At 42.2% G+C, this 25,136-nt stretch overlaps 1 protein-coding gene across 7 annotated transcripts in view; it reads left to right on the top strand.

Annotated features, from left to right (window-relative positions):
* The window catches only part of elf1 (E74-like ETS transcription factor 1), a 43,578-nt gene that overhangs the window by 11,280 nt on the left and 7,162 nt on the right, over positions 1–25,136 (top strand). For 2 of the 7 annotated variants that reach the window (XM_030061842.1, XM_030061841.1), the window contains exons 1-3: positions 1,341–1,622; positions 19,008–19,372; positions 24,665–24,836. In XM_030061842.1, coding sequence (XP_029917702.1) covers positions 19,301–19,372; positions 24,665–24,836 — 244 coding nt within the window. In that variant the 5' untranslated portion in view covers positions 1,341–1,622; positions 19,008–19,300. Of the gene's footprint in view, positions 1–1,340; positions 1,623–13,611; positions 13,673–14,321; positions 14,490–19,007; positions 19,373–24,646; positions 24,837–25,136 lie in introns of those variants that run through there. The other 5 variants (XM_030061840.1, XM_030061835.1, XM_030061838.1 and 2 more) reach the window with 4 other exon arrangements.

Genomic DNA, 25,136 nt, shown 5'->3' with positions numbered 1-25,136 from the left:
TGGGTTTTTGAGGCACTGAAAGTATATGAGTTGGTTAAAATGATCTGGGACACTAGATAAATTCTGATTCTGTCTGAAATAAAGAATTAGATAAGTGGTGACACTCTGAATGTTGCATGCCTGGTAGCTTGAGTTTCCTATTAACTTTGGTGTCAGTTTGACCCCGTAAATACACAATTGCCATCATTATTTGTTCTTATTTAATGAATTTTCATAATTTAATGGGGACAACTGCGTAAACATGAAATTTAAATTATATGTTTTCAATGTCTTGTACACATTTTGTATGCATCGGCATTTAAAACATATATGAAATATCAACGTTTCACACACATTTTCTATAGTTGTTTTGGATGACACTGAGGAACTATAACATGCCATTTATAATCTTCAAAAAACATCTCTGATGTAGCGCCCTCACCCAACATAACCACACCTGTAGGAGTGTGAGAATCACTGATACTTCACACGACATTTGGGAGGGAAAAACATGATTCCCACAACAACAGTGATGTATAAGGGGGGTGGGTGTGGGCGGGGGGATTATGTTTTATTTACAGGGCTATTTCGGTTGTCAACAAGAACCATAAAGTACCTGATGCTTAAACTTGGGTAACAATTTTACAGTAAATTTGAATGTAACAGCAGGGTTTAATGTGACGGTTGCTCACAACAGGAGCTTCTCCATGATTGCTGACCACTGGTGTGCATCATCAGGTAGCTGGGTGTGACTCAAGTTGAATCTTGGCAGGGAGGAGGAGTGTTTCTGGGCTACCTGTGGTAAAGCACTGTGTCCTCACTCATACAGTCACACTGATCTTCACTGTCTCTTAGTATCGCCCACTACTTTGGAACTGAGTTTGTTTTATGGGACTTTGTAGTACATGGAGAGAAACTCCCCCACATGTCAGCTCTGTCTCATTCATACTACTGAATAGACTCACAAATCCTATCTTTCTAATGGGACGTGGTCTGGCATACAGATTTTAATAACTGTGGCTAGATTGCACTGTATTGCATGGTCAAAGTCTAAAGCGAATGCATACCTGTCTAACCGTATTTACTCCCCTCTCCTGTGCCCCTCCTCCGCAGGAGAAACTCGTCTATCGTCTTTCACGTTGCTCAAGGTGTGGCCCACTGGTTGGACCTCTCTGCTCTCCCCTCCCCCGTCACAGTCCCCAGCCAATCCCCAGCGAGCGTAGAACTCACCTGAAAAGATTTGCATTAAGGGCCCATCCTGCTCCCTGATTGGCCAGGTGCAAGCACTGTGCCCCAGAGCTCCTCTACCAATGGCGGCAGTGCTGCGTGACTCATAGGGAGAGGACAACTTGCTTCTCTACACTTCTCCTTTTTCTGTTTCACACAGCAGCCATTACGTTCTCTTTTTTCCCCCCTCTCCTCCTTTGCAGTTTTGTTGTATTGCTGTGAGAAAGAGGTGTGGGGCCAACCAGTGGTCCACACCTTTAGACAGCTCTGTCCCATCTATACTCTGGAGACACACCTTGGATTATCTCCCCTTTCGCCTTTGTTGTCTTTTTTTTCTCTTAATTTTTATTGGCCACTGAGATCTTACACTTGTTCCACTAAAATGGATCTTGATACCCGAATCCTGTATCTCTGAGGTTAGTGCTGAATTGTTCTCCTCATATTTGACCTATTTTAATGGTTTACACTACTAGACACAAGTGGCTTCAAATGGCTCACTCAGTTTTTGCCATGGTTTGAATACCATATACATCTCTATATATAGTTTAAAATCTCTTTATATATGTGCGCGTGTGGTTGCATATGTGTATGTGCTTCTTGTGTGTTATAAAAAGCAGAAGTTCTTATAAACGGACAGCACGCTAGATTGACAAAATGTGCACATTTCACTAATTGTCCTTTTAGCATTATAGAGTTGCGCACTTGACAAGTTCAAATTCTTCTAAAAATTTTTGACAGGTCGTGACGTATTGACGTATTTAGAAATGAACAAGTAATGACAGATTTTCTCCCCTCCCGCCTTTATTGATCATCACTCAGGGAAACACAAAATGGCATTTATAATGCTGTTGTTGCAAGACTTTTCGTCCTGTTTTAGAACTGTTTTAGTTTTAGACCCTTCACTGAAAGATCTTCATGTTGGAATGCAGGTATCATACACAATTTTCTCAAAATACCGGTGATACGCATTGCACTGCGACATGACATGACATTTAGTGTGAAAACAAGTAATAGGTTTGATATCTCATGATTTCATCTTGAGAATATGATATGTTTCTTGCAGAATGCGCCTCCGATGATATGTGTGATTGTTGCTTTTCTCTTAAGAATTGTTGCCTTATATGGTGCGCTGTAGCAAGGGAGGGAGCAATGTTTTGCAAGCCCCTTGACCAAGCCCACATATTTTTCATGGTGTAGCAATACCAGTAATTAGTAAGTATCATGTCAATTATGATTCATGTCTCTCAGTTTTTGTTCCATCATTGGCAGAAAGGTTAAATGCTTCAGTGCTAGACAAAAACTTGCTTTGGCTCTGCTCTCCACGGTCTTATGAGTGGAGTCAGGCAGGCTCTGCTTGATGCATCAAAATCTCTTTGGTTCATCAGTGCAGAATGTTGCTCATCTTGTAAAGTGAGAACCAGCAGGTTTTCATTTTAATTCATAGGGGAGTCTAAACAATGTTATTTCACTGCCCCTATCTATGCCCCTTTCAGTTTACTGTTCCTAAAGCACTACTTTGCCAGTAAGTGAGGAGTTAAATTATTGTGACCACTGTTTTCGCGCATCTGGCTCCAAAAGTTGCTCAGTGCAGCAGAGATAAAAGCATGCTTCCTGTTTCACCAGAAATCCACTCTGCACTAACAAACTTGTGGTCCACATGAGACATTGTTAACTCATCGCTGAACAAACACGGGCACAGTTTGAGGAACATCCATATTTCACACCCTGTTTTTATTGGGTCTGTCTTCAGATGTTGCTACAGTATACAGCACAAAGCAGTGGGGCTGTCCTAGCAAAACACCTGAACCAGACCTACCACTTCCATTGAATTTTGCTTTTTACTTTTTCATCTAGTTTTGGAAAGTGCCCAAGTTAGATGATTGTTTCATCAGTCTAGCATTCAGAATTGATTTTGTTCTTTTAATATATAACTTCATCTTCCTTCTTCTGCCTAAGACAGGCAACTAGAACACTACTTTAGTGAGCTAAGTGAGCAGCTTTGTGCCTTAGGCCAAATTATTGAGCCATTATTATGTGTGAATCAGTTAACTCGCACCGGAGGAAAATTGTTTTCTGTGTTTGTGTTGAACCCTCCCAGTTTCATCACCACATGACCCAGTAAGTGAATAGCTCTGTTGTGCCAAATAGGTAAGAGTTTGCATTCGTCCTAACTTTCTAATCATACTGTGCGCCCACCCTGATTTGGATTGTAAATGAGGCCTCAGATGGTGCCTCAGAGGTTTGAGCTTTAGCTTTGAGATCAGCTCCCTGGCACTACACAGCTGTGAAATGGACAAATTGGTGTATGGCTTTACGTAAGGGGCATTTTATTGGAGTTGTATCTCTCGTGCAGAGGAGAGATTGATGGAGAAAGGCAAGATGGACCCTCTTTCAGTATGAAGTCAGCAAATCTTGGCCTGTAATTAGATCATCAGGCTTGGACAAGATGTCAGAGGAGTTGCAAGAGGAGGACACGAGGAGGGGGCGGGGGTGGAGTTTATTAGCACAGTCGTAGCATGCCAACATTTGGAAAAATAGAGGATTTTGTCTGTTTAGTTTAGTTTGTGTTACCAGCTCATGCCTGGAGTGCAATAAAAACAAAGCCAACTGGGACTTGACAAGGTCAGGCATTAACTGTGTGTTGTTTATCAAAGGATCAATTTGGATTTGTTTCATTACTGACAAATAACATGGAATATGTTGGCAACCAAAATGGAAACGTATTGTTGCACAGCTTAAATGCTGTATATGTTGAAAATCAGTGGCATATATATATAATGCATAAGGTCTGACTCACTTTTTTTGATCTTAAGGTGGAAAGCTGATATAGACCTAATTGTAGTGGCTGCAGTTATATTTGCTGTAGTTATAGCTGCTGCTGATAAGAACATTGTGAAGCTTTTTTTGTTTGTCACATTATCCTGCTTATGTCAAGAATCATTTGTTATTCCCTTGGGAGATTTTTGTCCAACAGGCTTGCATGAAAAATGGGTTTGGAGATTAGAGGGAGGGTTGTGACCCCCATAATTCTTTTGGAAAATGGCTGTAACTTCTACCATACTGTTGGTTTAAAATTTAACTTCTCACATAAATGAGGGAAGATGCAGAAAACCAGGTGGACTTGTGGATGAAATTAATCGCCATACAAGTCCACAGTCATCCTTTTTTCAACCTCTGAGGCTAAAAAAAAAAAAATCCTAAAAAGGTTCAAATGTTCCTTTGATGAACTTTTGTTCATTGTAATAATATAACTCCTATAAAAGAACATTTTGTCACATTCACTGGTCATGTCAGAGTCCCTATCCTATTTGGACATTTCTCTTGAATGGTCATTTTGCTGTTCAGCGATGGATTTGCATCATGTCGCCATGTCGGTTTCTCCATTTTGTTGTAGCTATTTCCATGCCCATAGCATTCCCCTTTCTGGAGTCAATTGAGGCTTAAAGGTTAGAGAAGCATGTTTGTGACTGGAAGTTTGACAGTTTGTGTCCCATGACCAGCTGGAAAAATCTGGGTGGGGAAAGTTAATGTGTAACATTCTCCTCCACTGCCTCCTCTGCCTGCACTACTGCTGTCAAGGTGCCACTGAGCAAGGCACGTAGCTGCAGCTGGTGGCCGCTGAGCTCCTGGCTTAGTTACACTGCACGGGTGTCATCTGTATGAGTATCTGTACTAATGTGTAGCAGGCATACTCAGCAAGCCCTCCCTGGATAAATAAAGGTCCAGAAATCGATTGAGCAATTCTCTGCCAATGTTGCAACTGTCTCCTACACAGAACATGTTGGGACTGGCTGTCCATTGTCCTGATGTACATGTAGAACCAGAGCTGCGAGCAGAGAATCTGAGCCCAGAACCCAGAACACAACAATTTCTTGACAAACACCATTTACCTTAATTACTATCACAGGAGCAGTGATTATTCCCATTGCCTTACCTCTGGAAGCTTCTTTTTCTTCAGTGTTGTTTCATAAGAGCTAAAGTGAAGTGATCCAAATCTGGCCTCTTCATTTATCTACAGTAGAAAGACCACATTCCAAAATGCAAACTGGTTGTTTTCAGACTTTCAGAGACCGAGTCCAACACTCATTAACAAATTTTCATCGCTAATTTATCACATCAACACCTCTCCATGCCTGAAACCTGCCAGAATCTGACAGGTGTGAATCTCCTCCCTTACTTACTGACCCTTATTTGTCACAGAAGGCCCTAGGTGTTTGCAGGTGTACTGGGCTCCTATCACCTCCCCAGTTAGAAATGGCTGAGAGACATGAGCGTCATGTTCTGAGTTAGAGCGAGAGAGGTGTTATGCGGAATATCAGGTCACACCTTTTGATAACACTGCTGGTTATGCAACATATCATGCTGGTCAGGGCAAGTATTCTGGCATGGGAACACTGAGAAAATTGCTAGCAGAGAGCAAGACCTTCCTCTAATTATTGCTTCAATTTTCACAAACTTTTAAGTCCATCCAACTTGTTATGCTGTGTATTAAACACAACTTTGCTACAGCACAGTGCGGATAGAAAAACAAATCTAGAGTGCTCTCCAAATACTTCTAAATACTGTAAAAAGCTACCTTTATTCGTTCCTGTTCAGAGCAAGTGATTGATCTAGGGAGTGCTACCAGATGGTAAAATATTGCCTAGTCAAATACATAGAATAATACTATTCTGTATGCACACATACATAAACAGTTGTATTTTACGGGAATTATATCATAAGTTAACTTCACTTAACTTATGGTATAATCACAAAACTTAATGACTCTCCTTGCAAATCCTTGATGGTTTAAGTATCCTGATAAAAGTTTTGTTCTTGTCAAAATGTTACACAGTGTGGGTGGAGGAAGGTTTGACGTGCATGTTTATTTGAAGCCATTTGTGTCACAGACTAATGTGTGGCTCTGCCGTATTTGAAGCATGGCAGTTTGTAAATAATGAGGCATTGTAGCTACATGTATGTCTCCTCCAGCCACAGCTATCATTTCTTAGTACCACATAATCCTGCGGTCTCAAAACAAGTTCACAGCGTCTTGTTTTCTTTCCAGTTCTATTGGTTCCACCCTGCATGAGGTAACATGGCTCCACAAAAATAGGGTCCTGACTGTGAGACACGCTCAACGTAAAATTTGCACTTGCACCTTTACGCGGCTGTGAAACAAGTTTGATAAGATTTTCTTTGTTTAATTAAGATGGCGTCTAATGCAACACGCCTCATGCTGCTCATTTAAATGTTGTGTTGGCATCAGTGCGGTGCCATCTGATACAACGAGGCATTTTGACCGAGGCACAGAGGGAAATGGATTCCCCACATGGATTTCGGAGCCTTTCGTCCCAGACACCCAGCTGCAGTGGTGTCTGTGTCTGGAGGCTTCAGCAGGCAGTCATATGGAAAACTGGCCATGCCAATAACGACTCCAGCACTGATCTGTTGAACTCCTGTCTGAAGTGGAAATGCCCTAGATAGGGAGACAAGAATTTAACTTTTTTTGTCTTAACACCTGGACTCCTTTTCCTTCATGGTTTGCATTCACACTATTCTTTTTTCCCCTCTCATCACTTCCTCATAATCATATTCTTGAACTGACTGATGGCAGTAAAATATATGATTCTTGGAAAGACTTAGACATTCAGATAGGTTAGATGTAGATCTAACCAAGCGTCAAAGCATCAGACTTACTTGCAAAATGGTATCATACTAAGAAGTAGCTGTTACATATGGCTAGTGAGGTGGACACAAAACGCAGGAAGAGGGGGCTGAACCACTCATTTTACATAATGGGCGATGAAACATAGACAGCATCATGTAATTCATCAATGGAAACTTCCATCCTTGCCACAGTTGAGAAATGTCTTGTCTTTTGCCACTGTAAAAAACAAGCTTCTTTTAATTTTACTCATTTTTGTCACCTCCAAAAATTGAAAATGCACCAAGCTATAATTGTAGCACCCCACTTGGACCAAGCTGTGTGTGTGTGTGTGTGTGTGTGTGTGTGAGTGTTTTTTTTTTTTTTTTTTTTTAAATGCAACTTTCATCAAAATTGGATCAGAGAGATGAGACATGTGACACAAGGATGAATAAATGTTGTTGCACATTTGGTAGAGCATGGCAGGGCACATTTAAGGGCCTTCCCCCGTAACTTTTTTTTTTTTTTTTTTTTTTTTTTTTAAACAACATTAGTTGAGTTATAAGTTCTGCCTGCAGCATTTTTCCTAAAATGGCCAATGAAGGACACATGCATGTTCTTCATTCCTTCTAACTCAATCCTATTTGTAATCCCTAAACCTTTAACACACGCACACAATACACTCACACACACACACTCATTTTGGGGATATAAGGTACAGAGTTATCTTTCCTCTTCTTTTTTTTTTTTTTTTTTTTTTTTTTGAAAGTTGCCTATCAAGCAAAACCCAATGGAAACTGAAACTCTTACTCACCTTTTAGCTTAATGACTATCTCTGCAGGATTGCTGCTCATTAGTGCCGCTCTATTCACACCAAAACAGTCATTTCACTTTCCTCTACTAGCCTTAAATTGTTAACTGGTGTATCTGAGCTCATACTACTGGGAACAACATTTGTAACTTTGTTTAAAAAAATCAACTATTATCATTATTATTCGTATTCTTATTGTTATTCTTATTATTAGTAGTAGTCATAGTACTAGTAGTCATAGTAGTAGTCATAGTGGTAGTACAGTTGTATTAATAGTAGCAGCAGTAGTAGTTGTATTAGTATTTATGTATGCATGCATTTATTTGGCAGCAGTTGTAAAATGATCATTATCCTCCATCATCTCAATGATAGTCAGAAAGATGTTGTTAGTACATGACTCCTTTAAAATCTGTACATTTCAGTTCACTGATTGGCAGCAACCCAGGAGCAGCAGTTTGCTATTCAGGGAATTAGCAGGAGTGTGTATGTACTTGTCAGGCTTGGTCTGCAGCCCGTGTCCTCTCTAACATACGGCCGTTTACTACGGTGAACGAGGCCCACCTGCTCTCTCTTTCTCGTACCGCCAAGCTTACTTTACAAGCCCTCTCCCTCTGCTTGTTCCTAAGCAACAGCCACTCCTTGTTTACCTATGCGTTTTTGCATTGTGATTCTCATCAGAACAACATGTTGTAAGCCCTGCCTCCAGGAGAAATGTTTGTTGGCTCACTTTATTCAAAGTAACGGTGATGCAAAGGTTACCATGTAAGCAAGCCTGTCACTGGTTAATGTAGTCTCATTAACATACTGCCATTTCTTTCAATCACCTTCCATATTCCAAATATGGTTAAATAATAACACCGTGCAAGCTTTTTGTTATATAACTAAACATAGCCTCTCTGTCTCTTTGACCGCATAGTTTATTGTCCTCATCTCCTGCACTGACGCTGCACCTTCCCGTCCATCGCTGGACTATCATAAACAAACGGCCCATTTCATAAAGCCTGCTCAAATATTGACCCACACACACTACCCTGCTCCTTCCTGCACAGCGTCAAACAATCCCCCAAATTATGTGAGATGAACATTTGATTGATGTTTGTAGCTGCTGAATTGAAGGAAATGAAATGTCTTTGGCTAATTTTATTAATATTTGTGTAGTCATGCTGATGTTGACATTATTAGTGGTGTATTGCAGGTCACAGATCACATGGGTGTTTTTTTTTCTCTCCTAGCATGCAGAAGAAAACATGTCACTGTAACTAGATCAAGACACTCAGGTGCTTGTAAAGTTGTCATGCCTAAAGCATGCAATACCAAACTCTTGACATGCTTGCATGGTGGGTGTTTTAAGTCTGTTAATTCAGTTACACAACCTAACAGTTTTGTTCTTGCATGTCCCTGTCTGAAGTATGCACATGACATCACTGGATGCAATGACTCGGCAGTCGGCACTCCTGATTTTAGATGCAGGAATGAGGCACACGTTTAGTGGCTTCAAGATTAGATAGAACCACTGGCCAGTGATACCTAATAGCCCACTAACCTAGTATCCAATTGTTTGAAATCAGATAAGCTCTCTTGAAGGGGCTAAGCTGTCTCGGTGTGAGTGGTCCTATCTGTGAGGCTTTTGAAGGGATCAGATGAGAAGAGCTGATTTAGCTGTTATTAGCCGTTAACCCAAAGCCTGATCTGCAGAAATCTTAAAAACAACTTTGCTAAAGCTGCACATGATCTTGTTTCACATTTGTTTTGAGCTTCTCCAACAGAGGGAGCCTCTTAACATTAAACTCAACAAATGTAACATATTCAATTCAATTCAATTCAATTCAATTCAATTCAATTGAATTGAATTGAATCTTTATCTGTCTCATGCATGTCATGAGACAGATAAAGATGAGCTAGATGATTTCTTGTCTGTTTTTTGTTTTAAGATCTGTGGGCGTTCTGTCTTTTGCATATTGCTGCATGCCTGACTATGGGTGGACACATCAGCCTGCTTATGTCCAGACCTGTTTGGTATGCAGCCTTCCTTGGAGCAGCTGGGTCCCCATTCCCAGCCTTGGCTCATACTAAGCTGGAACCCTGAGATTTCAGGGCTCCATCTCAACACATATCTAATATGCAATAGCCCTGCCTTGTGCAAAAAGTTTCTTGGCTACGTTCATTCCCAGTGTGATACATAAACTCCACATTGAATCAGCTGCTTATGGAAGATCCACGACTTTTTCAGGTTATCAGTTGTAAAAAATGTATTCTGCATAGTTTTTGTGCAGTGTCTTGTATATCAACAAGTATCAGGAATGTCATGGTTGGCCTTGTTTTGATCCAAGGTTGGTTGAGTGAGTGTGTGCTGCTTGTGATTGTATGCTGTGTCGGTATTTTCCGGGCATGATTTCCCTGTGTTGCCAGTGAACTGTATGCTGTGACATGTCAGAATTGGTATGAATGTAAACAAATCAGAGATGATTGTGTGAGTGAGGTAGCAGGAGTGGTGCCTTTTCACAACCAAGTAAATGTGGCTTGGTAGAACCGCTCTTTAGACCGAGTTCTGGGTTGTATATTGTAGCAGAGCTTACAGGGAATTTTCTACAGCTAAGTGATTCTATGCACCAGCACCAACTGTGGATATCAGCTAACATTTTAACATAAAAACTGTTTTTTTTTCTGTTTGAAGTTTGCATATTGCGTAAAATGAAGAGAATTTTGTCTTTCCACTCCTGTCATGCATCAAATTGTTCCCAAACGGCAGCCAAAACAACAGCAGAGTCAAAACGAAGCATTTCAAATATGTCTGTGAAAAAAGGCCTGTCTGAGGCAGCTGAGGCAGACAATGAGACATGCATGCTTTTTTTTTTTTTTTTTTTTTTTTTACCTTTGCCTTTTGTCTGCATTTCTTTTTAAGTCATTGTGATCTCAAAATTGTGAGGGAAAAGGTCTAAAATGGCCACAAGAGAAGAGATGCAAGGATGAATCATGCAATACATCTCCTAAAACATATACTGTATACATCAAAATAGCATACAGACTACAAATGAGCATTGATAATACAGGATCATTTGTCAAATTTTCAAATGTAAAGTGTTAACTTTCAGACCAACTATGTCAGGTTGGGTAATATTCAATGCAGCCAGCTCATACAGTCATCAGCAGGGCTGGAGGGTAAGGTTTGCTTGATGGCACATTTACTTGCACAAGTTCGTTAGTCAGTCAGTGGTCCATATGGTCCTGTGCCATCCAGTAACCTTTCTGCTCTTCCTCTCTCTCACCCAGTGATATGCCTGCTGCCTGCACTGTGTCACTGGCCCACTCCCAACAGTGTGGTGCTTTTTTAAGTCAATCAGACAAGATGCCACATCAGCATTGTTTTAGGTAACGAAGCAGCATTTAAAAACTGTTCATTTCCTTGGGTTGAACATCAGTTCGTTCTGTGCTGATGTTGCCAATTTCAGATTAAAGTGGATCAAACTGGCCTCTCACTTTTAAGAGACTGAAAATTACTGCAAACACACACTCTGTGACCATGACAAGAGTGGCTAAGATGCCATTCACTGGCATTTTCTTCCATCTTGAGTTGTGACACTGCAATACAAAACCTTGGAGGTAATCTTGACCTCATCATGTTCAGCAAAAAGCAGCTTTTTAAAAGCAGATTTTACCATGACACATAGACAAAATGAAAATATGTGAAAGGACATTCAGGAGATGGATGTTTTTGTCTGCCATGTGCCCACCATGTGCTGGCTCTAACCTGCGCAAACAAACTCAATAAATACCAGAATGAATGATACAGCACTGTAGCCTTGTATCACTCTTCAGGACCATTCACATCTATTAAGATACAACTATAAAAGACTTAAATCATGTAAAATGTCTGTGTTACTGCTGCAACGATAACTATAAAAAAACATCCTAAACATTTTAATTTTTTTATTTTGATCTCAGAATAAGTTTTTGTGTCGTGGGAGAATGCTAAAACATTTTCAGCCAATCAGATAATACTAATGCTTCGCTTGCTGAGGAACTTGACTTGAGTATATTTTTTGTCGTGTGAATGCTTGTTCAACAAGGTACCGTTGTAGTGTATACCTATCTTTATGGCTGTTCTTATAAATGTAAATGTGCCTTTGTTTCTTTGAAATTGCTAGAAAAGGGTTTTTTTTGTAATTTTTACCTGCTGGGCCAGTGAGCCAAGTATTCTAGTGCCAACAGGACCTCTGACCAACTGGTTCAGTGGAAAATATGTAACGCTGAACAAGGGATGCCCCCTGAAACCCAACCAGTGGATTCGTCAGTCATAGACCTCCGCAGTCGACTCAGAAGGTGGTTTCGACGAGTCACATTTTTATTTTTCATTGTTCATTGTTGTTTGTTGATTTATTAACTCTTTGAGAAAGTTACTGGGCATAGCAATAAGACAGTAAAACAAGACACTTTCTCTTACGCATTCTCTCACAATGGGAATATGTTGCAAAGGGGAATAGAAAAGTGTTTTTATATCCTTTTAGAACTGGTAGAAGCACAATTAGGGACTAGTTGATTTGTCGTATTGAAAGTCCGGCTCTGAGTGGACTCTGGAAATTGTGAGTCAGGTACAGCCGTATGTTGAACCCTACAACAGAAGAACAAGCTCCAGACTACTCGAATCAGCCTTGCTCTTCTACTGTTGTATGTTGGATAGAGATTCAGTGATGAAAAAAGTGCCCTTTCCTCCACTAGATACACATTGTTTATCCTTAACGCCACATGCTGTATTTATAACCTTGGTTTAGAGCTCGCTGGCTATTCCCAGATGATGCTTTTGTCAAGTCTTAATACTGTGTTTTGAACAGCTAAAGCGGCGTAATTGAATGTAGCATGTCAGCTTGTGATATGTGAGGATACAGATGTCTTTTCTGCAATTTCCTCTCCTGTTTTCACAACTTCAATGGTTCTTCCTATCTGCGGCATTATGGCCTCTTGCCACATAGTAGAAATAGACTAGTGGGGGTAGTTTTGACAAATAGGCTGCCTCTGTAAGTCAGGACATGTTTCTCCATGACAAAACCCAGGTTTAGAACCTATTTACTTTTGGTAAGATAATGACAGTGTAGGTAACATGCTAAAGATGGATTTTAATGACATGTGCTCAGCTTTTTAGAATTCAGTATATTACAATCTGTGTTTGAATTTCCAGGTTTATCGTGTGTTCATACTGATGTGAAACAGCAGTTGATGGCACAGATGGGGATTTTCTACGCTCTGAAGTATGTCTTGTATTTACTTTAATGCAGTTGGTCTCCAGACTTACCAGAGGCTCATGAATAGTTTGGGGGTTGTCCTACTTGCACACACAGCACATTCGTGTCCAACCTTTAAAAAGGACGCGTAAGTGAACATTGTGTGGCAGGAACTTTGTAGTCTCTTCTGAGAATTTCTGTGAAACCAAGTCATGGGGCCAATCTGGGGAGTGTGTGTGTGGCGGGTGTAATGGTGTTGTCTGTGTTTCGTTACCTCTCTTGTCTCAGTATTGTGGGGAAGGGGTGTCAACAAATGGCAGGGTGTGGCTTTGAGAGCCCTATTGTGATCCTTTTGAATTCACCAGCATTGTCATTAAACTCAACAAACTGGCTATTACAAGCTTGCGAATGCAATAAGGTGTGAAGATGTTTCACAGCGTCTCTCTTCCAGATCATGTTGTTGAAATTATTTCACATTACATGGCCTGCTGTTCTTACATGTTGTACTAACAGTATGTTCCTAACATAAACTTTATCTATCAGTCCCATCACACTACAGTATTTTCTTTTATTTTGTTTTTAATTATACTTGCAGCTATGATGTTATTTATCTAGAAAATGCTACATGTGAGGTGTTGCAGAGTCATATCTATGAAAGTAAAGGCATGTTGTGTGAAAAGGAAAGAGGGGGAGTTGAGAGAAGTTTCCACTCTTACACTGAGACAAATTTTCTTCTGAATGTGGTTTAACAGACAGGAAGCAACAGAAACCCACTGCACAGTGATGCTGTTCCTGTCAGTGCAAGATTCACAGGTCAGTTTGTGGGTGTTTTTTCTACCCGTTTCTCATATATATCACTTCTATTTCTAGCTGTTATCATTTCTCCTGGTTGCCCTTACAAGTGAGCATGATATGCTCTTCTATGATAAAGGGCATCTTAAAAGAGAATAAAGATAGAGATAGAGAACAGCCTATAAGGTCTCAAAAGGGAACATGGTTGTTACATAATTAAAGGAATCCCTGACCAAAACAGAACTGGAAGCTGGTCTCTTGGGACATTTCTGAACTTTTGTCAGTGAGGATGTTGCAGCTACTCCCACTTCATACCAGCCATGTTATCATTTCAAAGCTAATATCTTATAAACCACACAATGCCATAGATATCCTCAGTTTGGCTGTAGTAGTGAGTTAGCACAAGCAAGACTTGTCACAGGAAGGCCCGGGTCCTTCTCCTAGTGCCTCAGGCCTGAGTGGAAAAGTACAAGGCTCGCGAGAGATGAGATTAAATTCCATTCTGCTTCTGAAAGCCTGTGCTTGAGGTGACGTTTTCTCTCAGTCTTCATTTGGCTCTGGCATGGCAGAGCTATATGCCTCCTAGTGCAACAGACAGACGTTAACGCTTTAGATGCAGTGTGTTGTGTCTGAGTTTCTGATGCCAGGCGCACTGCAGCTGCATGCTATTAGAGGGTGTCTGTGTGTACCTCTGCACTCTGTGCTGCCATTTTATCTCCACATGCATTCTATGGTCTCAAGATTGCACTTATGACAGCACTTTTTTCCTCTTTATAAAGTTCAGCTGGAGTCTGAAACATGGTGAGACATGCTGCATTGTGCAACACTGCAGTTGGTGGTGAGTAAAATTGAGACTACACGTAAAATATAGACGACATTGGCAGTTTTTATGTTACACAGACATGGTATGGTAACCTACTTAGTGGTAGTGGTGAAAACTACCTGTGTGTGTGTGTGTGTGTGTGTGTGTGCTCTTTGTCTGGCGTCGAGCTAACTCCTTAATTACTGTCCTCTTACTCTGTTGAATTAGCAAACACTTTTCCTGGACTATGACCTTTTCTGCCTTGTATAAATCACCGTCAAGAGTTTGCCTGCCAATTCTTTATCTTGAAATTCTGGACATTGTCAAATTCAGTTGACTGTATGTTGCCAGTATGGTGGGAGTATTTATTTTGTTAAGTGAATCAAGCTTTTGTTTGTAATCTAATTCATAAGGCGCTGTCACAAAGTAGAAGCATTTCTTTGGCATTGGAAGTGCTATCCTGATATGTTATTGTTTGGTTTGAGGGCATTTCAGGGTTAAAATTTTCCCAAGATGGAATTGCTGCCCAGAAATGATGACCAGGATCCTCTGATGCCTGTATGGACTATCGCTTGGCTCCAGGACTTAGCTTAGGCCTCATATCACTGAGTCATTTCCTTTACAGGAACCCAGAGGATCCTGCGAAAACAGCACCTCTGTGCTGACACCATTCAATAACAATATAAAAGAGGTTGGCCTATGCATTTTCTGCCAACTTCTGCCCACGGTGTTTCACTCCTACTCCTGTACGGCTGAACAGGGTAAATCTATGTTGGAATCATTTTAGATTAAGGTTCTTTCTCGTGGTATTCAGCTCCACTCACTTAAGTGAGTCCCTCAGCACTCTGTGATGAATGGCAAATTCACTGCCTAGTGTCAGCTTTCTAACCTTTGCTGGTGTTTAGATAGTACAGAGAGGAATCTTGATTTATGCCCATTGCAATTTTACAGGTCCTATCCGGTCTGTCTAACCCTGTGTGGGGAAAACCAAGTGTATTCTGAAATGCCAGGAATACCACTCACTCGACTTGCTTGGCAGGAAAGACCTCCACACTCCTCCCTCCTCCTCTACTTTTTCTCTCGTCTTTTTCCAAAGGGCTCATCAGGTCAGAGCTATTCTGAGTCTCTTTCCCCAGCATCTCTCCTTGAAATGCTGACAGCACTGCGGTCATGATCTCACTCATTCAAGCAGAGTTAGTCTTAGAGCTAGGAACACCCATCTTATAAGTCCTGTGACGGCCGTATCACAGCCATCCCAGCACACTTAGCAATTCCGAGGAAGATCTACATTTTTGTAATCTGAGCTGAAAATGGCAGATAAGTAGAGTTTGCCCTGGTACTTTTCTTGTATCCCACAATGTTTGCACTCACCACATGCAGGGTGACTCACTGCATAGTCATTCAATTGGCTTAAATTACCTCCTTTCATGGTCAACAATGAGCTCAGCTGAAGAGACTAAAGCGGGGGAAGTAGGGCCTTCTGGGAATGCTGCATTTGTTCATGAATCCTGACTCTAATTGGTTGTTATTGCGACTGGCAGTCACCATGTTGTAGGGGCGGAGTAGAGCCATGTTTGTTTCATACTCCTCCTCAGCCTCATGCATACTCGGCTGCTATACAGCACACACAGGCATGACTAGTGGGAGGTGGGAAGAGAGGATAGGAAGAATCACATCATCGTCATCACATGACTTGGGCAATAGTGGAGCCGTCATGCCTGGTAACCATTGTAAAATACCCAAGTTTGTCCAAGAAGGCCCCACCCAGAGCAAGTCAGAGGCAGTCTGTTTGCTCTGTGGAGTATTATGCATTGACTAACTCGGCAACAAAATCCCTCCCTTTGCCGTTATCCTCCTCCTCCTCTCCTCTCTGACGTACTACAGCCTTGCCTCTGTGTTGGGACAAGGCAGCTGTTGTCATGTGCTTGGGGATAATGTGCAGGCTGCGTCTGGCTAATGGCTGAGGTCTTCTTGTATCCCTGTTTGCTGTTAGCACCGTGCCAACTGGGCCACCCAGATCAATGAAGCTCTGACGGGGAGAATACAGAAAATACACACAGACGCACACGTACACTCACATGCACACACATGCATTCAGTTGGTGCAGACACTGACACTGATACATTGGGGTATAAGCACAGCATACAAAGCTGGTTTGACACACACACACACACACACACACACATACACCCTCATGCCAATCAGAGAAGGAAATCAGGAGAAAGAGTGAGGAGTGAGAGAGCAAGAGAGGCTGTGTACTTCTATCTTGATTCAGATTGATTCGATAAAAGCTCATTTCCTGTCAACCAATAACCCAGTAATGACTGGATGTTGCAATCTGTTCATCATTTACCTACAACCCTGCCTGCAGGCTCACAAGCTGCTATCTAACAGCTCCGCGTCCATAAAAGTAACAGGGAACTGTGGCTACTGAGACATGAAAGAGGAGCTAAGATGCTCTGGTATGGAGAAAGCCTTACAGACTAGGCATTATTTTTGTCTTTTTCACATCCAGGAGGAGGCAGGAGGGCAGGGCAGAGTGCTGCCATATGAACCAGACCGCTCAATGTTTACTTCATCCCACATGGGGTCTCTTGGTCCAGCTTCACAGAGGGCAGATGAGGGGGTCCGCTCTGTATGTGTGTGCGTGCGTGTGTGTGTGGTCTGTGTTAAATTGCAAGGGGAGACCCACTTAGCAGACAGACCAGCCAGAGACATGTCTGGCCACAGATGTTTTTTTCACATGGTTTGAACATCCTCTCCATTTGGAATCCTCATATATCCCCTCGTCTTTGCTCCGGTGTCATTCACAAGCAAAAGTGCCAGAAGCGCAGGGCTCACTGAAGAGCTCCAGATGGCAGCGTCCAGCGTCCTGTGGCAGAGCCGGGCACAGACATTGCTTGGGAGAGCACTCAAGAAGGGCTGATTGGAATGAAACGCTAGCCTTCAGATCTGCTCCCCCATCTCTCCTCGATCTGTCTGTTCTCCCAGAGCAATGCTTCCCAGAGCCAGGCCACATGTTACCATTCCCTCTGGATGCTTAGCAGAGAGACACAAGATAAAGCGGAACTTGATCACACAATTTGGTTGGCCCCGTATGCCCTTAAAGCCACGGGAGTTCAGTCCCGACTCCCCTCTTTCCCACCTTCTCTCCCACAACGCCCCCTTCAAAACACAATTGGGCCTGGAATGCAACTTCGTCAGTCACACAGGCATTTCAAAGCAAATAGGCCCCACCCTGCAGCAGTGGGAAAAGGGAGGGAGAGAAGGGGGGGGTGCACGAAACATTGCCATCTCTCCCCTCTCTACTGTTGCCAGCACTTTGGTGTCTGAGAGAGTGGGGAGAGTAGGGTGTGAGGCTTGGTACCCCCCCCCCCCCCCCCCCTCCTCTCCTCTCCCTCCTCTCCTCTTTCTCTCTCTCTGTCTCTTCTCCACTTACTCTTAAGCCCAGTGTCAGCCCCTCCCTTTCCTCAGCCCCTGAAACCTGCCTTTGGGTAGACTGTTGCTGTGACACACCTCAACACACTCACTCTTTGACATGCATGTGCACGCGCGCACACACACACACACACACACACACACACACACACACACGCACGCGTGACCACCAATTTCCCTCCCCCACCACCTGCAATCACAGTAATTCCCCGAGGGTTGGCAGAGAGAGACTCAAGGAGCACCATCAGTAGTGTGATCTCTCTCTTTTACCAGTGTGTGTGTGAGCGTGTGTGTGTGTCTGTGGGGGGAGGTGGTTGGGGCGGGGGTGTACTCGTGATCATAATATCAGCCCCTTGAGCCTTATGATCCTGGGTGGTGTGGTGTTTGTGTGTGAATATGTGTGTCTGCTTGTGCGTGGAAGGGGTGCGTCCCTACAGAGACCGGAGACAGACACAGTTCTGAAATGATAGAGCGCAGGTGTGTTAAAATAAACTATTCACTAAGTCAGGGTGCTCCTGACCACATGCTAATGATTTCATAGAATCTATGTGGACAAGCTACATCTTTGCCTGAGAGCCTGAAATGCACAGAGGAGATATAGGTATGAATACAGACATTTCTTGTATTTCACTGTCAGAACTCTAATTTTAGAATTAAGATTCATGCTTAGAATGAAAGGAACAATACAGGGAAAAAACTCATTTTTTAATACTTACAGGCATAGAATTACACTGTGAGTGAGTGTGAATTCTGGTGACAGCTATTTTTCTGGAGTGAAGTTTTTCCATGGTCTTGACTCTGCTTGGTTAGCTTGTGTGGCAGGCAGGCAGGCAGGCAGGCAGGCAGGAATGAGAGATCTGAATTCCCCGCTTTGTGGCCTTTTCAGCATCAAGGATCAGAGCCGGGCATGCTTCAGATATCTGTGTCCTGTCTGAAACTGTATGGATAGGAGATTGTTTTACTGCACACATGCCATGTGAGCCTCAAAAACACCTACAAATAACAGCCTCTGTCTCTGCACTGTCTCTGCTCCTCCCCCCCCAGTTTCTCTCTCAGTGAAATTAAACTGATCTAATATGTCTCCTGACCTCAGCATCTGCCTCTTCTCTCTGCTAGGTGTAGATGCTCCAGGCGCAGCGGGACTCAGCCTCTGTGTCAGAGAGGGACGAGGCTGCTTCCACCTGGGCCACCGCACGCCTCTGAAACCCAGCTCGTGGTCTCTCCCTGAGCCAACTTGCTGCTGCGGGCACTGACGGCGCTGCACAGCGAACCAGGAAGAGTCAGATCTGTCAAGTGGAAGCCATTTTGTGTGGTTACACTGAGGCGCTGCCACATTTGCTGGCCTTGTCTGTGCAGAGAAGGAGCAGGAGTGTTTTGAATCTCCTCCCTGCCCTCTGAACTCCATTGCCATGACGACTGCAGTGCAGCCCAGTGAACTGGTGTTTGAATTCGCCAGCAACGGGATGGACGAGATCAATCAGGTAGCTATCACCTTGCTGAAACATTTACTGTACAGTTTTAACATTTTTAAACCTAACCTTTTGTTACCAAGCCTCGCACACGGCTGGACTCCTAGTCTATATTGCACTACTGTACCATAAACAGAGGAATGATTTGATGCAACGACCTCTAGACCAGTGTTGCGCCATTCATCTTCCCAAAACAGACGCAGCTCTATGAGATCTCATTGATTAATGGAGGCCTCATAGCAAGAAAAACAAGCTTGTGTAAACAGATACTGGGGCGGGACTAGTTGTGGGTCAGAGCCTGTGATCTCTAACTCTGGTGAGATGATGGGGAAGAAAACAGGAGGAGGGAGGATGGAGCAAAGAGGGGATGTTGGAAGAGCAGGGAGGGCGGCTGGAAGTGCAGCCATGGGAGAAGTGAAAGACCTCTGTGTCAGTGAACATGGGAGGCAAAGGTGTGGCTTGGCTATGAAGATGTTTGGAACACAAACCTCACTGTCTGTATGCATGTCTGTGAACTTGTGACTGCTTGTGTTTTATTGTCCAGTCAGGTGTGCTGTTATCTCATCCCCACACCTTTGTCTGCCCGGGGCAGGCTTGATTTTGAGTGTAAATGTGTGTGTTTATGTGTATCTGTGTACCTGTGGCCCTGTGTGTGTGTGTGTGTGTGTGTGTATCTAGAGTAACAAGTTGTCACTGGATCCCTGAATAGTGCTGCTTCAGGCCTAACCTGACAGACCAGTTACAACACTGTTTGGAGGTGACGGGAAAATTCCACCAAAAGGTCGTGCATTGTTCCAGCGCTACAATTTTGTTCCTCCCTGCACCCACACAAGCTTTTATGCAAACATTATACTCCTATTTATTGAGTCTTAGAAATACCCCACAATAGCAATGGGACACCCTAACGCACGGCTAAAGTACCCAGCTCTTTCAGCTGGTGTAAAGATTTATTTTGGCCACAATAAAGCCATTAGAGCCAGGTGAAACCATAGAGAACTTTCTATAATGATTAGTCTTGCTATATTGTTTTGAAGTCAATAAGTAGCTCCTTGCGGTATATCATGCAATGACTGCAGAATGATATTTAGCTACTGTAGCTGTAATGAAACAATCAAGTTTCAGTTTAGTCCTTATTCAACAATGGGAAACTTCAAAAAAATAGATTCATTTCCCTATTCTGAAAGCAGTAGAAGTAAAGTGAAACTTGTCCCTATATTTTTAAGGTAAGATAACAAATGCATTTATCATGCAAGTGAACAACTCCTGGTGCTCTGATAGTTCCCTCTCATGTTACGGGCCACTACACTTCCTCAAATATTATGATTAGGAAGACACTGAAGTGTGCAGACCGTTGGACTCAAAATTGTGGCTGGGCAGGTAATGCAGAGAAGAGTGGGTTGTGCAGAAACTGCTTGTAGATGGCGTTGTTTTCAAAGGCAGAAAAAGGAACTTAGAAATGCAAATGGGGCCTATAGTTCTTATCTCTCTTGTTACTAAGAATGCTATTCAAGTCAACAAAGAGGAAGAGGCAGTTTTACTCACAGCAAACAGACATCCAACTGTACAAAACTTGCCAACACAAATAATTATTTTCCTCCTCTTTATTATTCAGTTTTATGTATTTTCTACATCAAAATCTCAGATATCTTAAATTTAGGATGCCTATTGTGCTACAACACTCCTCACACAACTTGCACCATGAGCCAGGGTTTTGACTCTTGAAAACTTATTGTCCTGTGCATTGGGACAGGTTTCTAAATGGTCAAAATGTCACCTAGTTTACACGACAATACAAGACCAGTTTGCAGGTGTTCCCAGCAAAAACAGAATCCTGTTACATCAAAACAACGGCGGAGACAGCAGCCTCAGACTTCTTATGCTCTGTCAGCAGACTCCAAGTGGGATTCAGTCTGCAGAGGGGAGGGGAGGGGAGACGGCACTGCTGCTGACGCACAGGCTAGAGAACTTAGCAGACCAAAGTGATAGTCCAAATGTCTTGGTCTGCACACACACAAACACTCATTCAAGGACAGCAAGTATCAGTGCACCGAGAACAGAGGAGGTATCCTCACTGTCTAGCTATCCGATAATATGTCGACTAAAGATTCTGATTAATAGCAAACATGCTGTATATGTCCGTGAGATGTTGTTAGTTTCTATAGTCAAAGCAAAATTCAGGGTTTCAGTAGTCCCAAGAAGCCTCATAGTTTTCGGTCAGCGATGCTGCTGACACTGCACAGACAGTTTGTTGTGGATGTTCACAGACAGACGTCTTGTAGAAATATTTAGCTTTAGACTCATAGATACCACACTAAATGTGTGTCGAATGATGTACTTATAAGCAATCATTTGGCAATTACTTTTGGGCTTGCCTGTGAGGCTTAACCATCTAACATTGTGTAGAGATAATGAGTTGGTCTGTTAATTTCCTAGTTAAAGTGTAGCTGAATGTGAGCATAGCCTTGGACTCCTTTGCCCTTCTCCCCACCCCCACGGCTCAAGGCCCAGACACCTGGTATGGCCTAGAGGTTCAAACCAACAATGGAGACTTGTGCACAGAAACAGATAAGCCTTTATGCATGATCCTCCCACTACACTTACTATACATATACAGTATACAGGCCTATATAGTTTGCCTTTCCCAGGCCATCATCTAAGTAGAATGTGTTCTTAATTGACCTTCATTGCTGAAATTAAATTTGCATGAATGAATAGATAATATACAGATATACATATAAGAGGGAAGGGGTGTCAGCATACTGCAATGTGACACTTTCTTCATTATTAATTGCTCTGCTGTTCAGTGTGCTTTTCAGTGTCTTTTTTCCGTTTAGATTTTTTGTTAGAATTTCCATGACAGACAGACAATCATAAAAATGACAGTGTGACGACACAAGGACATGGCGAATGCAGACAAGACAAACCAGTGAAAGGATGGAATGGAGAGGACTAACAGTGTTGAATCATTTTATGCATGAATCTATATTTGACACATAGTGTGCCCATGAGAACACATGCGTGCACATAATCTTACATCAACACATGCTTTGCTCCAACACATAATGTCCTTATTTTCTTTATATATCACCAAGAGAAGAGGGTGAGATCTTGTGAGTCCAGGAATGACCTTATTGTGATGATGCAAGTTCTTCCATACTTATAAAGTTCAAAAAGGCCCTAACAGCTGGACAGGGCCACATAGAGTGCTCAAGCCCCCCCCCCCCCCCCCCCCCCCCCTTTTTTTTTTTTTAAGGCTATCCAGATGTTCATGGCAACCTGTATAGGTATTCTTTGAGATTATTTTTGTGACAGTATCTGTTGACTGCAAATACAACAGAAAAGAGGATTCATTCAGATTAAATTTTGTTGTCATTTCTGAAAATGGAATTATGGTATTGTCTTTCACAATTTGGCCTACCTGATGTAAGTTATGTCCATTCATAGGCATCTTGATCAATAGGTTAGAACCTGGCTCTGTGATTATCAGACTCTCCAGCCTATCCCAGTTTGGTTTTTAAGTTGTAATTCCATAATCCCATACAATGGGGAATCTGGCGTTGTATGAAAGTTAATAGAGATACAAGTGAGGTACACCCAATCTGCCTTTACTCCTCGGCATAGACAGCTTCTTATGAGAGAGCTGGCACTAGACATTACCTGAAACAGCCTCTTCATGTTATTACCTGACTCACGCCTAGCTACGAATCCCACCTGGTCCAGATTCACTAGAGATGGAATAACTTTCTCCAGACTTTATAATCGTTAAGGAGACTTAAAGGTTGGAAAAAGTTCATTAACTGGTGGTCTTTCCCAGGTTTTTGACAAAGACATATTGTGGCAGTAAGCATTGTCAATGGCATTGACAGATTTTCTAGAGTCTCTTATAACTTGAATTGACTGTTTGCTCTCCTCTTGTTTAAGATGAACAGCAAGCATCTTCCCTTCTTTGTCACCATGCTCAAAGTGTTTGCCAGTGTAGCTAATGCATCTGAGTTAATCCTGATATCGTCAACAATGCAACTTAAATGTTTTACTTTAGTATGTGTACGGCAGCACTGCTAGTTTCATTCTGATTGCATGCAGCTTGGCATTATTATTGGCAAATAATTGCCAATAATTGCCTTGAGTACACTTTCACTTTTAGTTTAGTCATGGAATAGGCCTCTAGAAATCATTATATATGCTGCTTGGTATTGATCTTTTGCTAGTAATAATATTGATACAATTTTGAAGGTAGTCTGCCGCCATCTCCTGGTCATCATCTGACACTGTTGTTTTTATCTGCATAGAAACAGCGATTGCAAATGGCATTTGTTATGAGCAAATGTCGTCAAAATACAAGGATTCTGAATATTTTTATGCCATATCTAGACCTTTGTATTTTACTTTTTATTTTCTAGCAACAGTCTCTGTGTAAGGTCAATCTGCATCTTGTATGTTTTTCAAACACTTGGAAATAAATGAAATGGAAAGCTGTTGCACAAGGCTACCGGAACCAGACAAACGACATGAAAACAAAACAAAAGGAGGTTGTATATTTCAGAAGGCCAAGTGACTCACTTAGTCAAAGAATTAACCTGGCCTCTACATCTGTCCCTTAAGTGCATAGTGGGTACTCTTGACATGGTGTGTGTTGAGGGAGGAGCTCTCAGGTTTGCCGGGTTTCTCAATAGCTCTTGTGTCAGTCCCAAACGGTTTGGCCCCAACTCTTGTAATTTCCTCTGTTCCCCTGCTCCTTCCTGCATTAGGTTATGTCATACTGGAAATGAGAAGGCAAGGTTGAAATTCCCAGAGCAAGACAGGGGCAAGATGAGAGGAGTGCTTGCCTGGAATTCATGATTGATCAATTAACATTCGTTTGGGTTTATAAAATCTCTGAGCATAAGATTAACTTCTCAGGAGAAGTAGGCCAAATCAGACAGCTGGTTCCTGTCCTCTCTAGTGGGTCTCTGTGGACTGCTGCAACACTTCTGAAATGAGCTCTCCTTCATGCTATGTGCTGCTATATTAGCTGGGCATGAATCTACTGTATTTTAGAAGGTAATGAGGATGAGAAGCCAAAATCAAGCTATAACATTAAACTGTCAGTGAATTTGGGTTTTCTTATGTTACATTTTCACATGTAATGGAAGAATTAATGCCATTTTTAAATTGAGGTACAAATGTGTGTGCATTTACAGACGCATAAACACACATGCACACAAAGTCAGTCAATCCACTTGCCTCCCAGACATAATACCTGTGTTACAATGTCTCATACCTTCTTTGTATTTGTTTCCTGTGTTGGCGTCTCTCTATGTTCAGCTGGATGACCCGTCAGTATTCCCAGCAGTGATTGTGGAGCAGGTGCCTGCAGCCGACCTGATGCAGGTCTATTCAGGCCTGGAGTCCGATGAGGTTACCAACGGCATCATGGTGGACACCACTCTCCATGTGGTGGAGGAGCCCATCATGGTGGGAGGGGTTGATCTCTCAGGTAAGGATGCAAAGAAAATGGGTGGCTACGATTTGTGGTGATATTTTCCTTAATAACAAGAAAATTGTACTTTGCAAGGGAATTAATATATAATGTTAAGCCTAAATTGCCACAGTTAGTACACACACACACACACACACACACAGAAAGGGATGTTGTGTAAACACTGCACCAGCAGGGTATGGAGTTATTTCCTGTTCATAGATTCCCATCCATATTTTGCATTTTTAGTGAAAACAAATTGAAATGTCAAATCATATATGAGTCACTTTATTTACACGTTGTCCTTTAAGATATTTA

Source organism: Myripristis murdjan, chromosome 10, assembly GCF_902150065.1.
Source record: "Myripristis murdjan chromosome 10, fMyrMur1.1, whole genome shotgun sequence".
NCBI classification, from domain to species: Eukaryota; Metazoa; Chordata; class Actinopteri; order Holocentriformes; family Holocentridae; genus Myripristis; species Myripristis murdjan.
The sequence above is the reverse complement of the archived record's forward strand: the minus strand, read 5'-3'. Positions and strand labels throughout refer to the sequence as shown.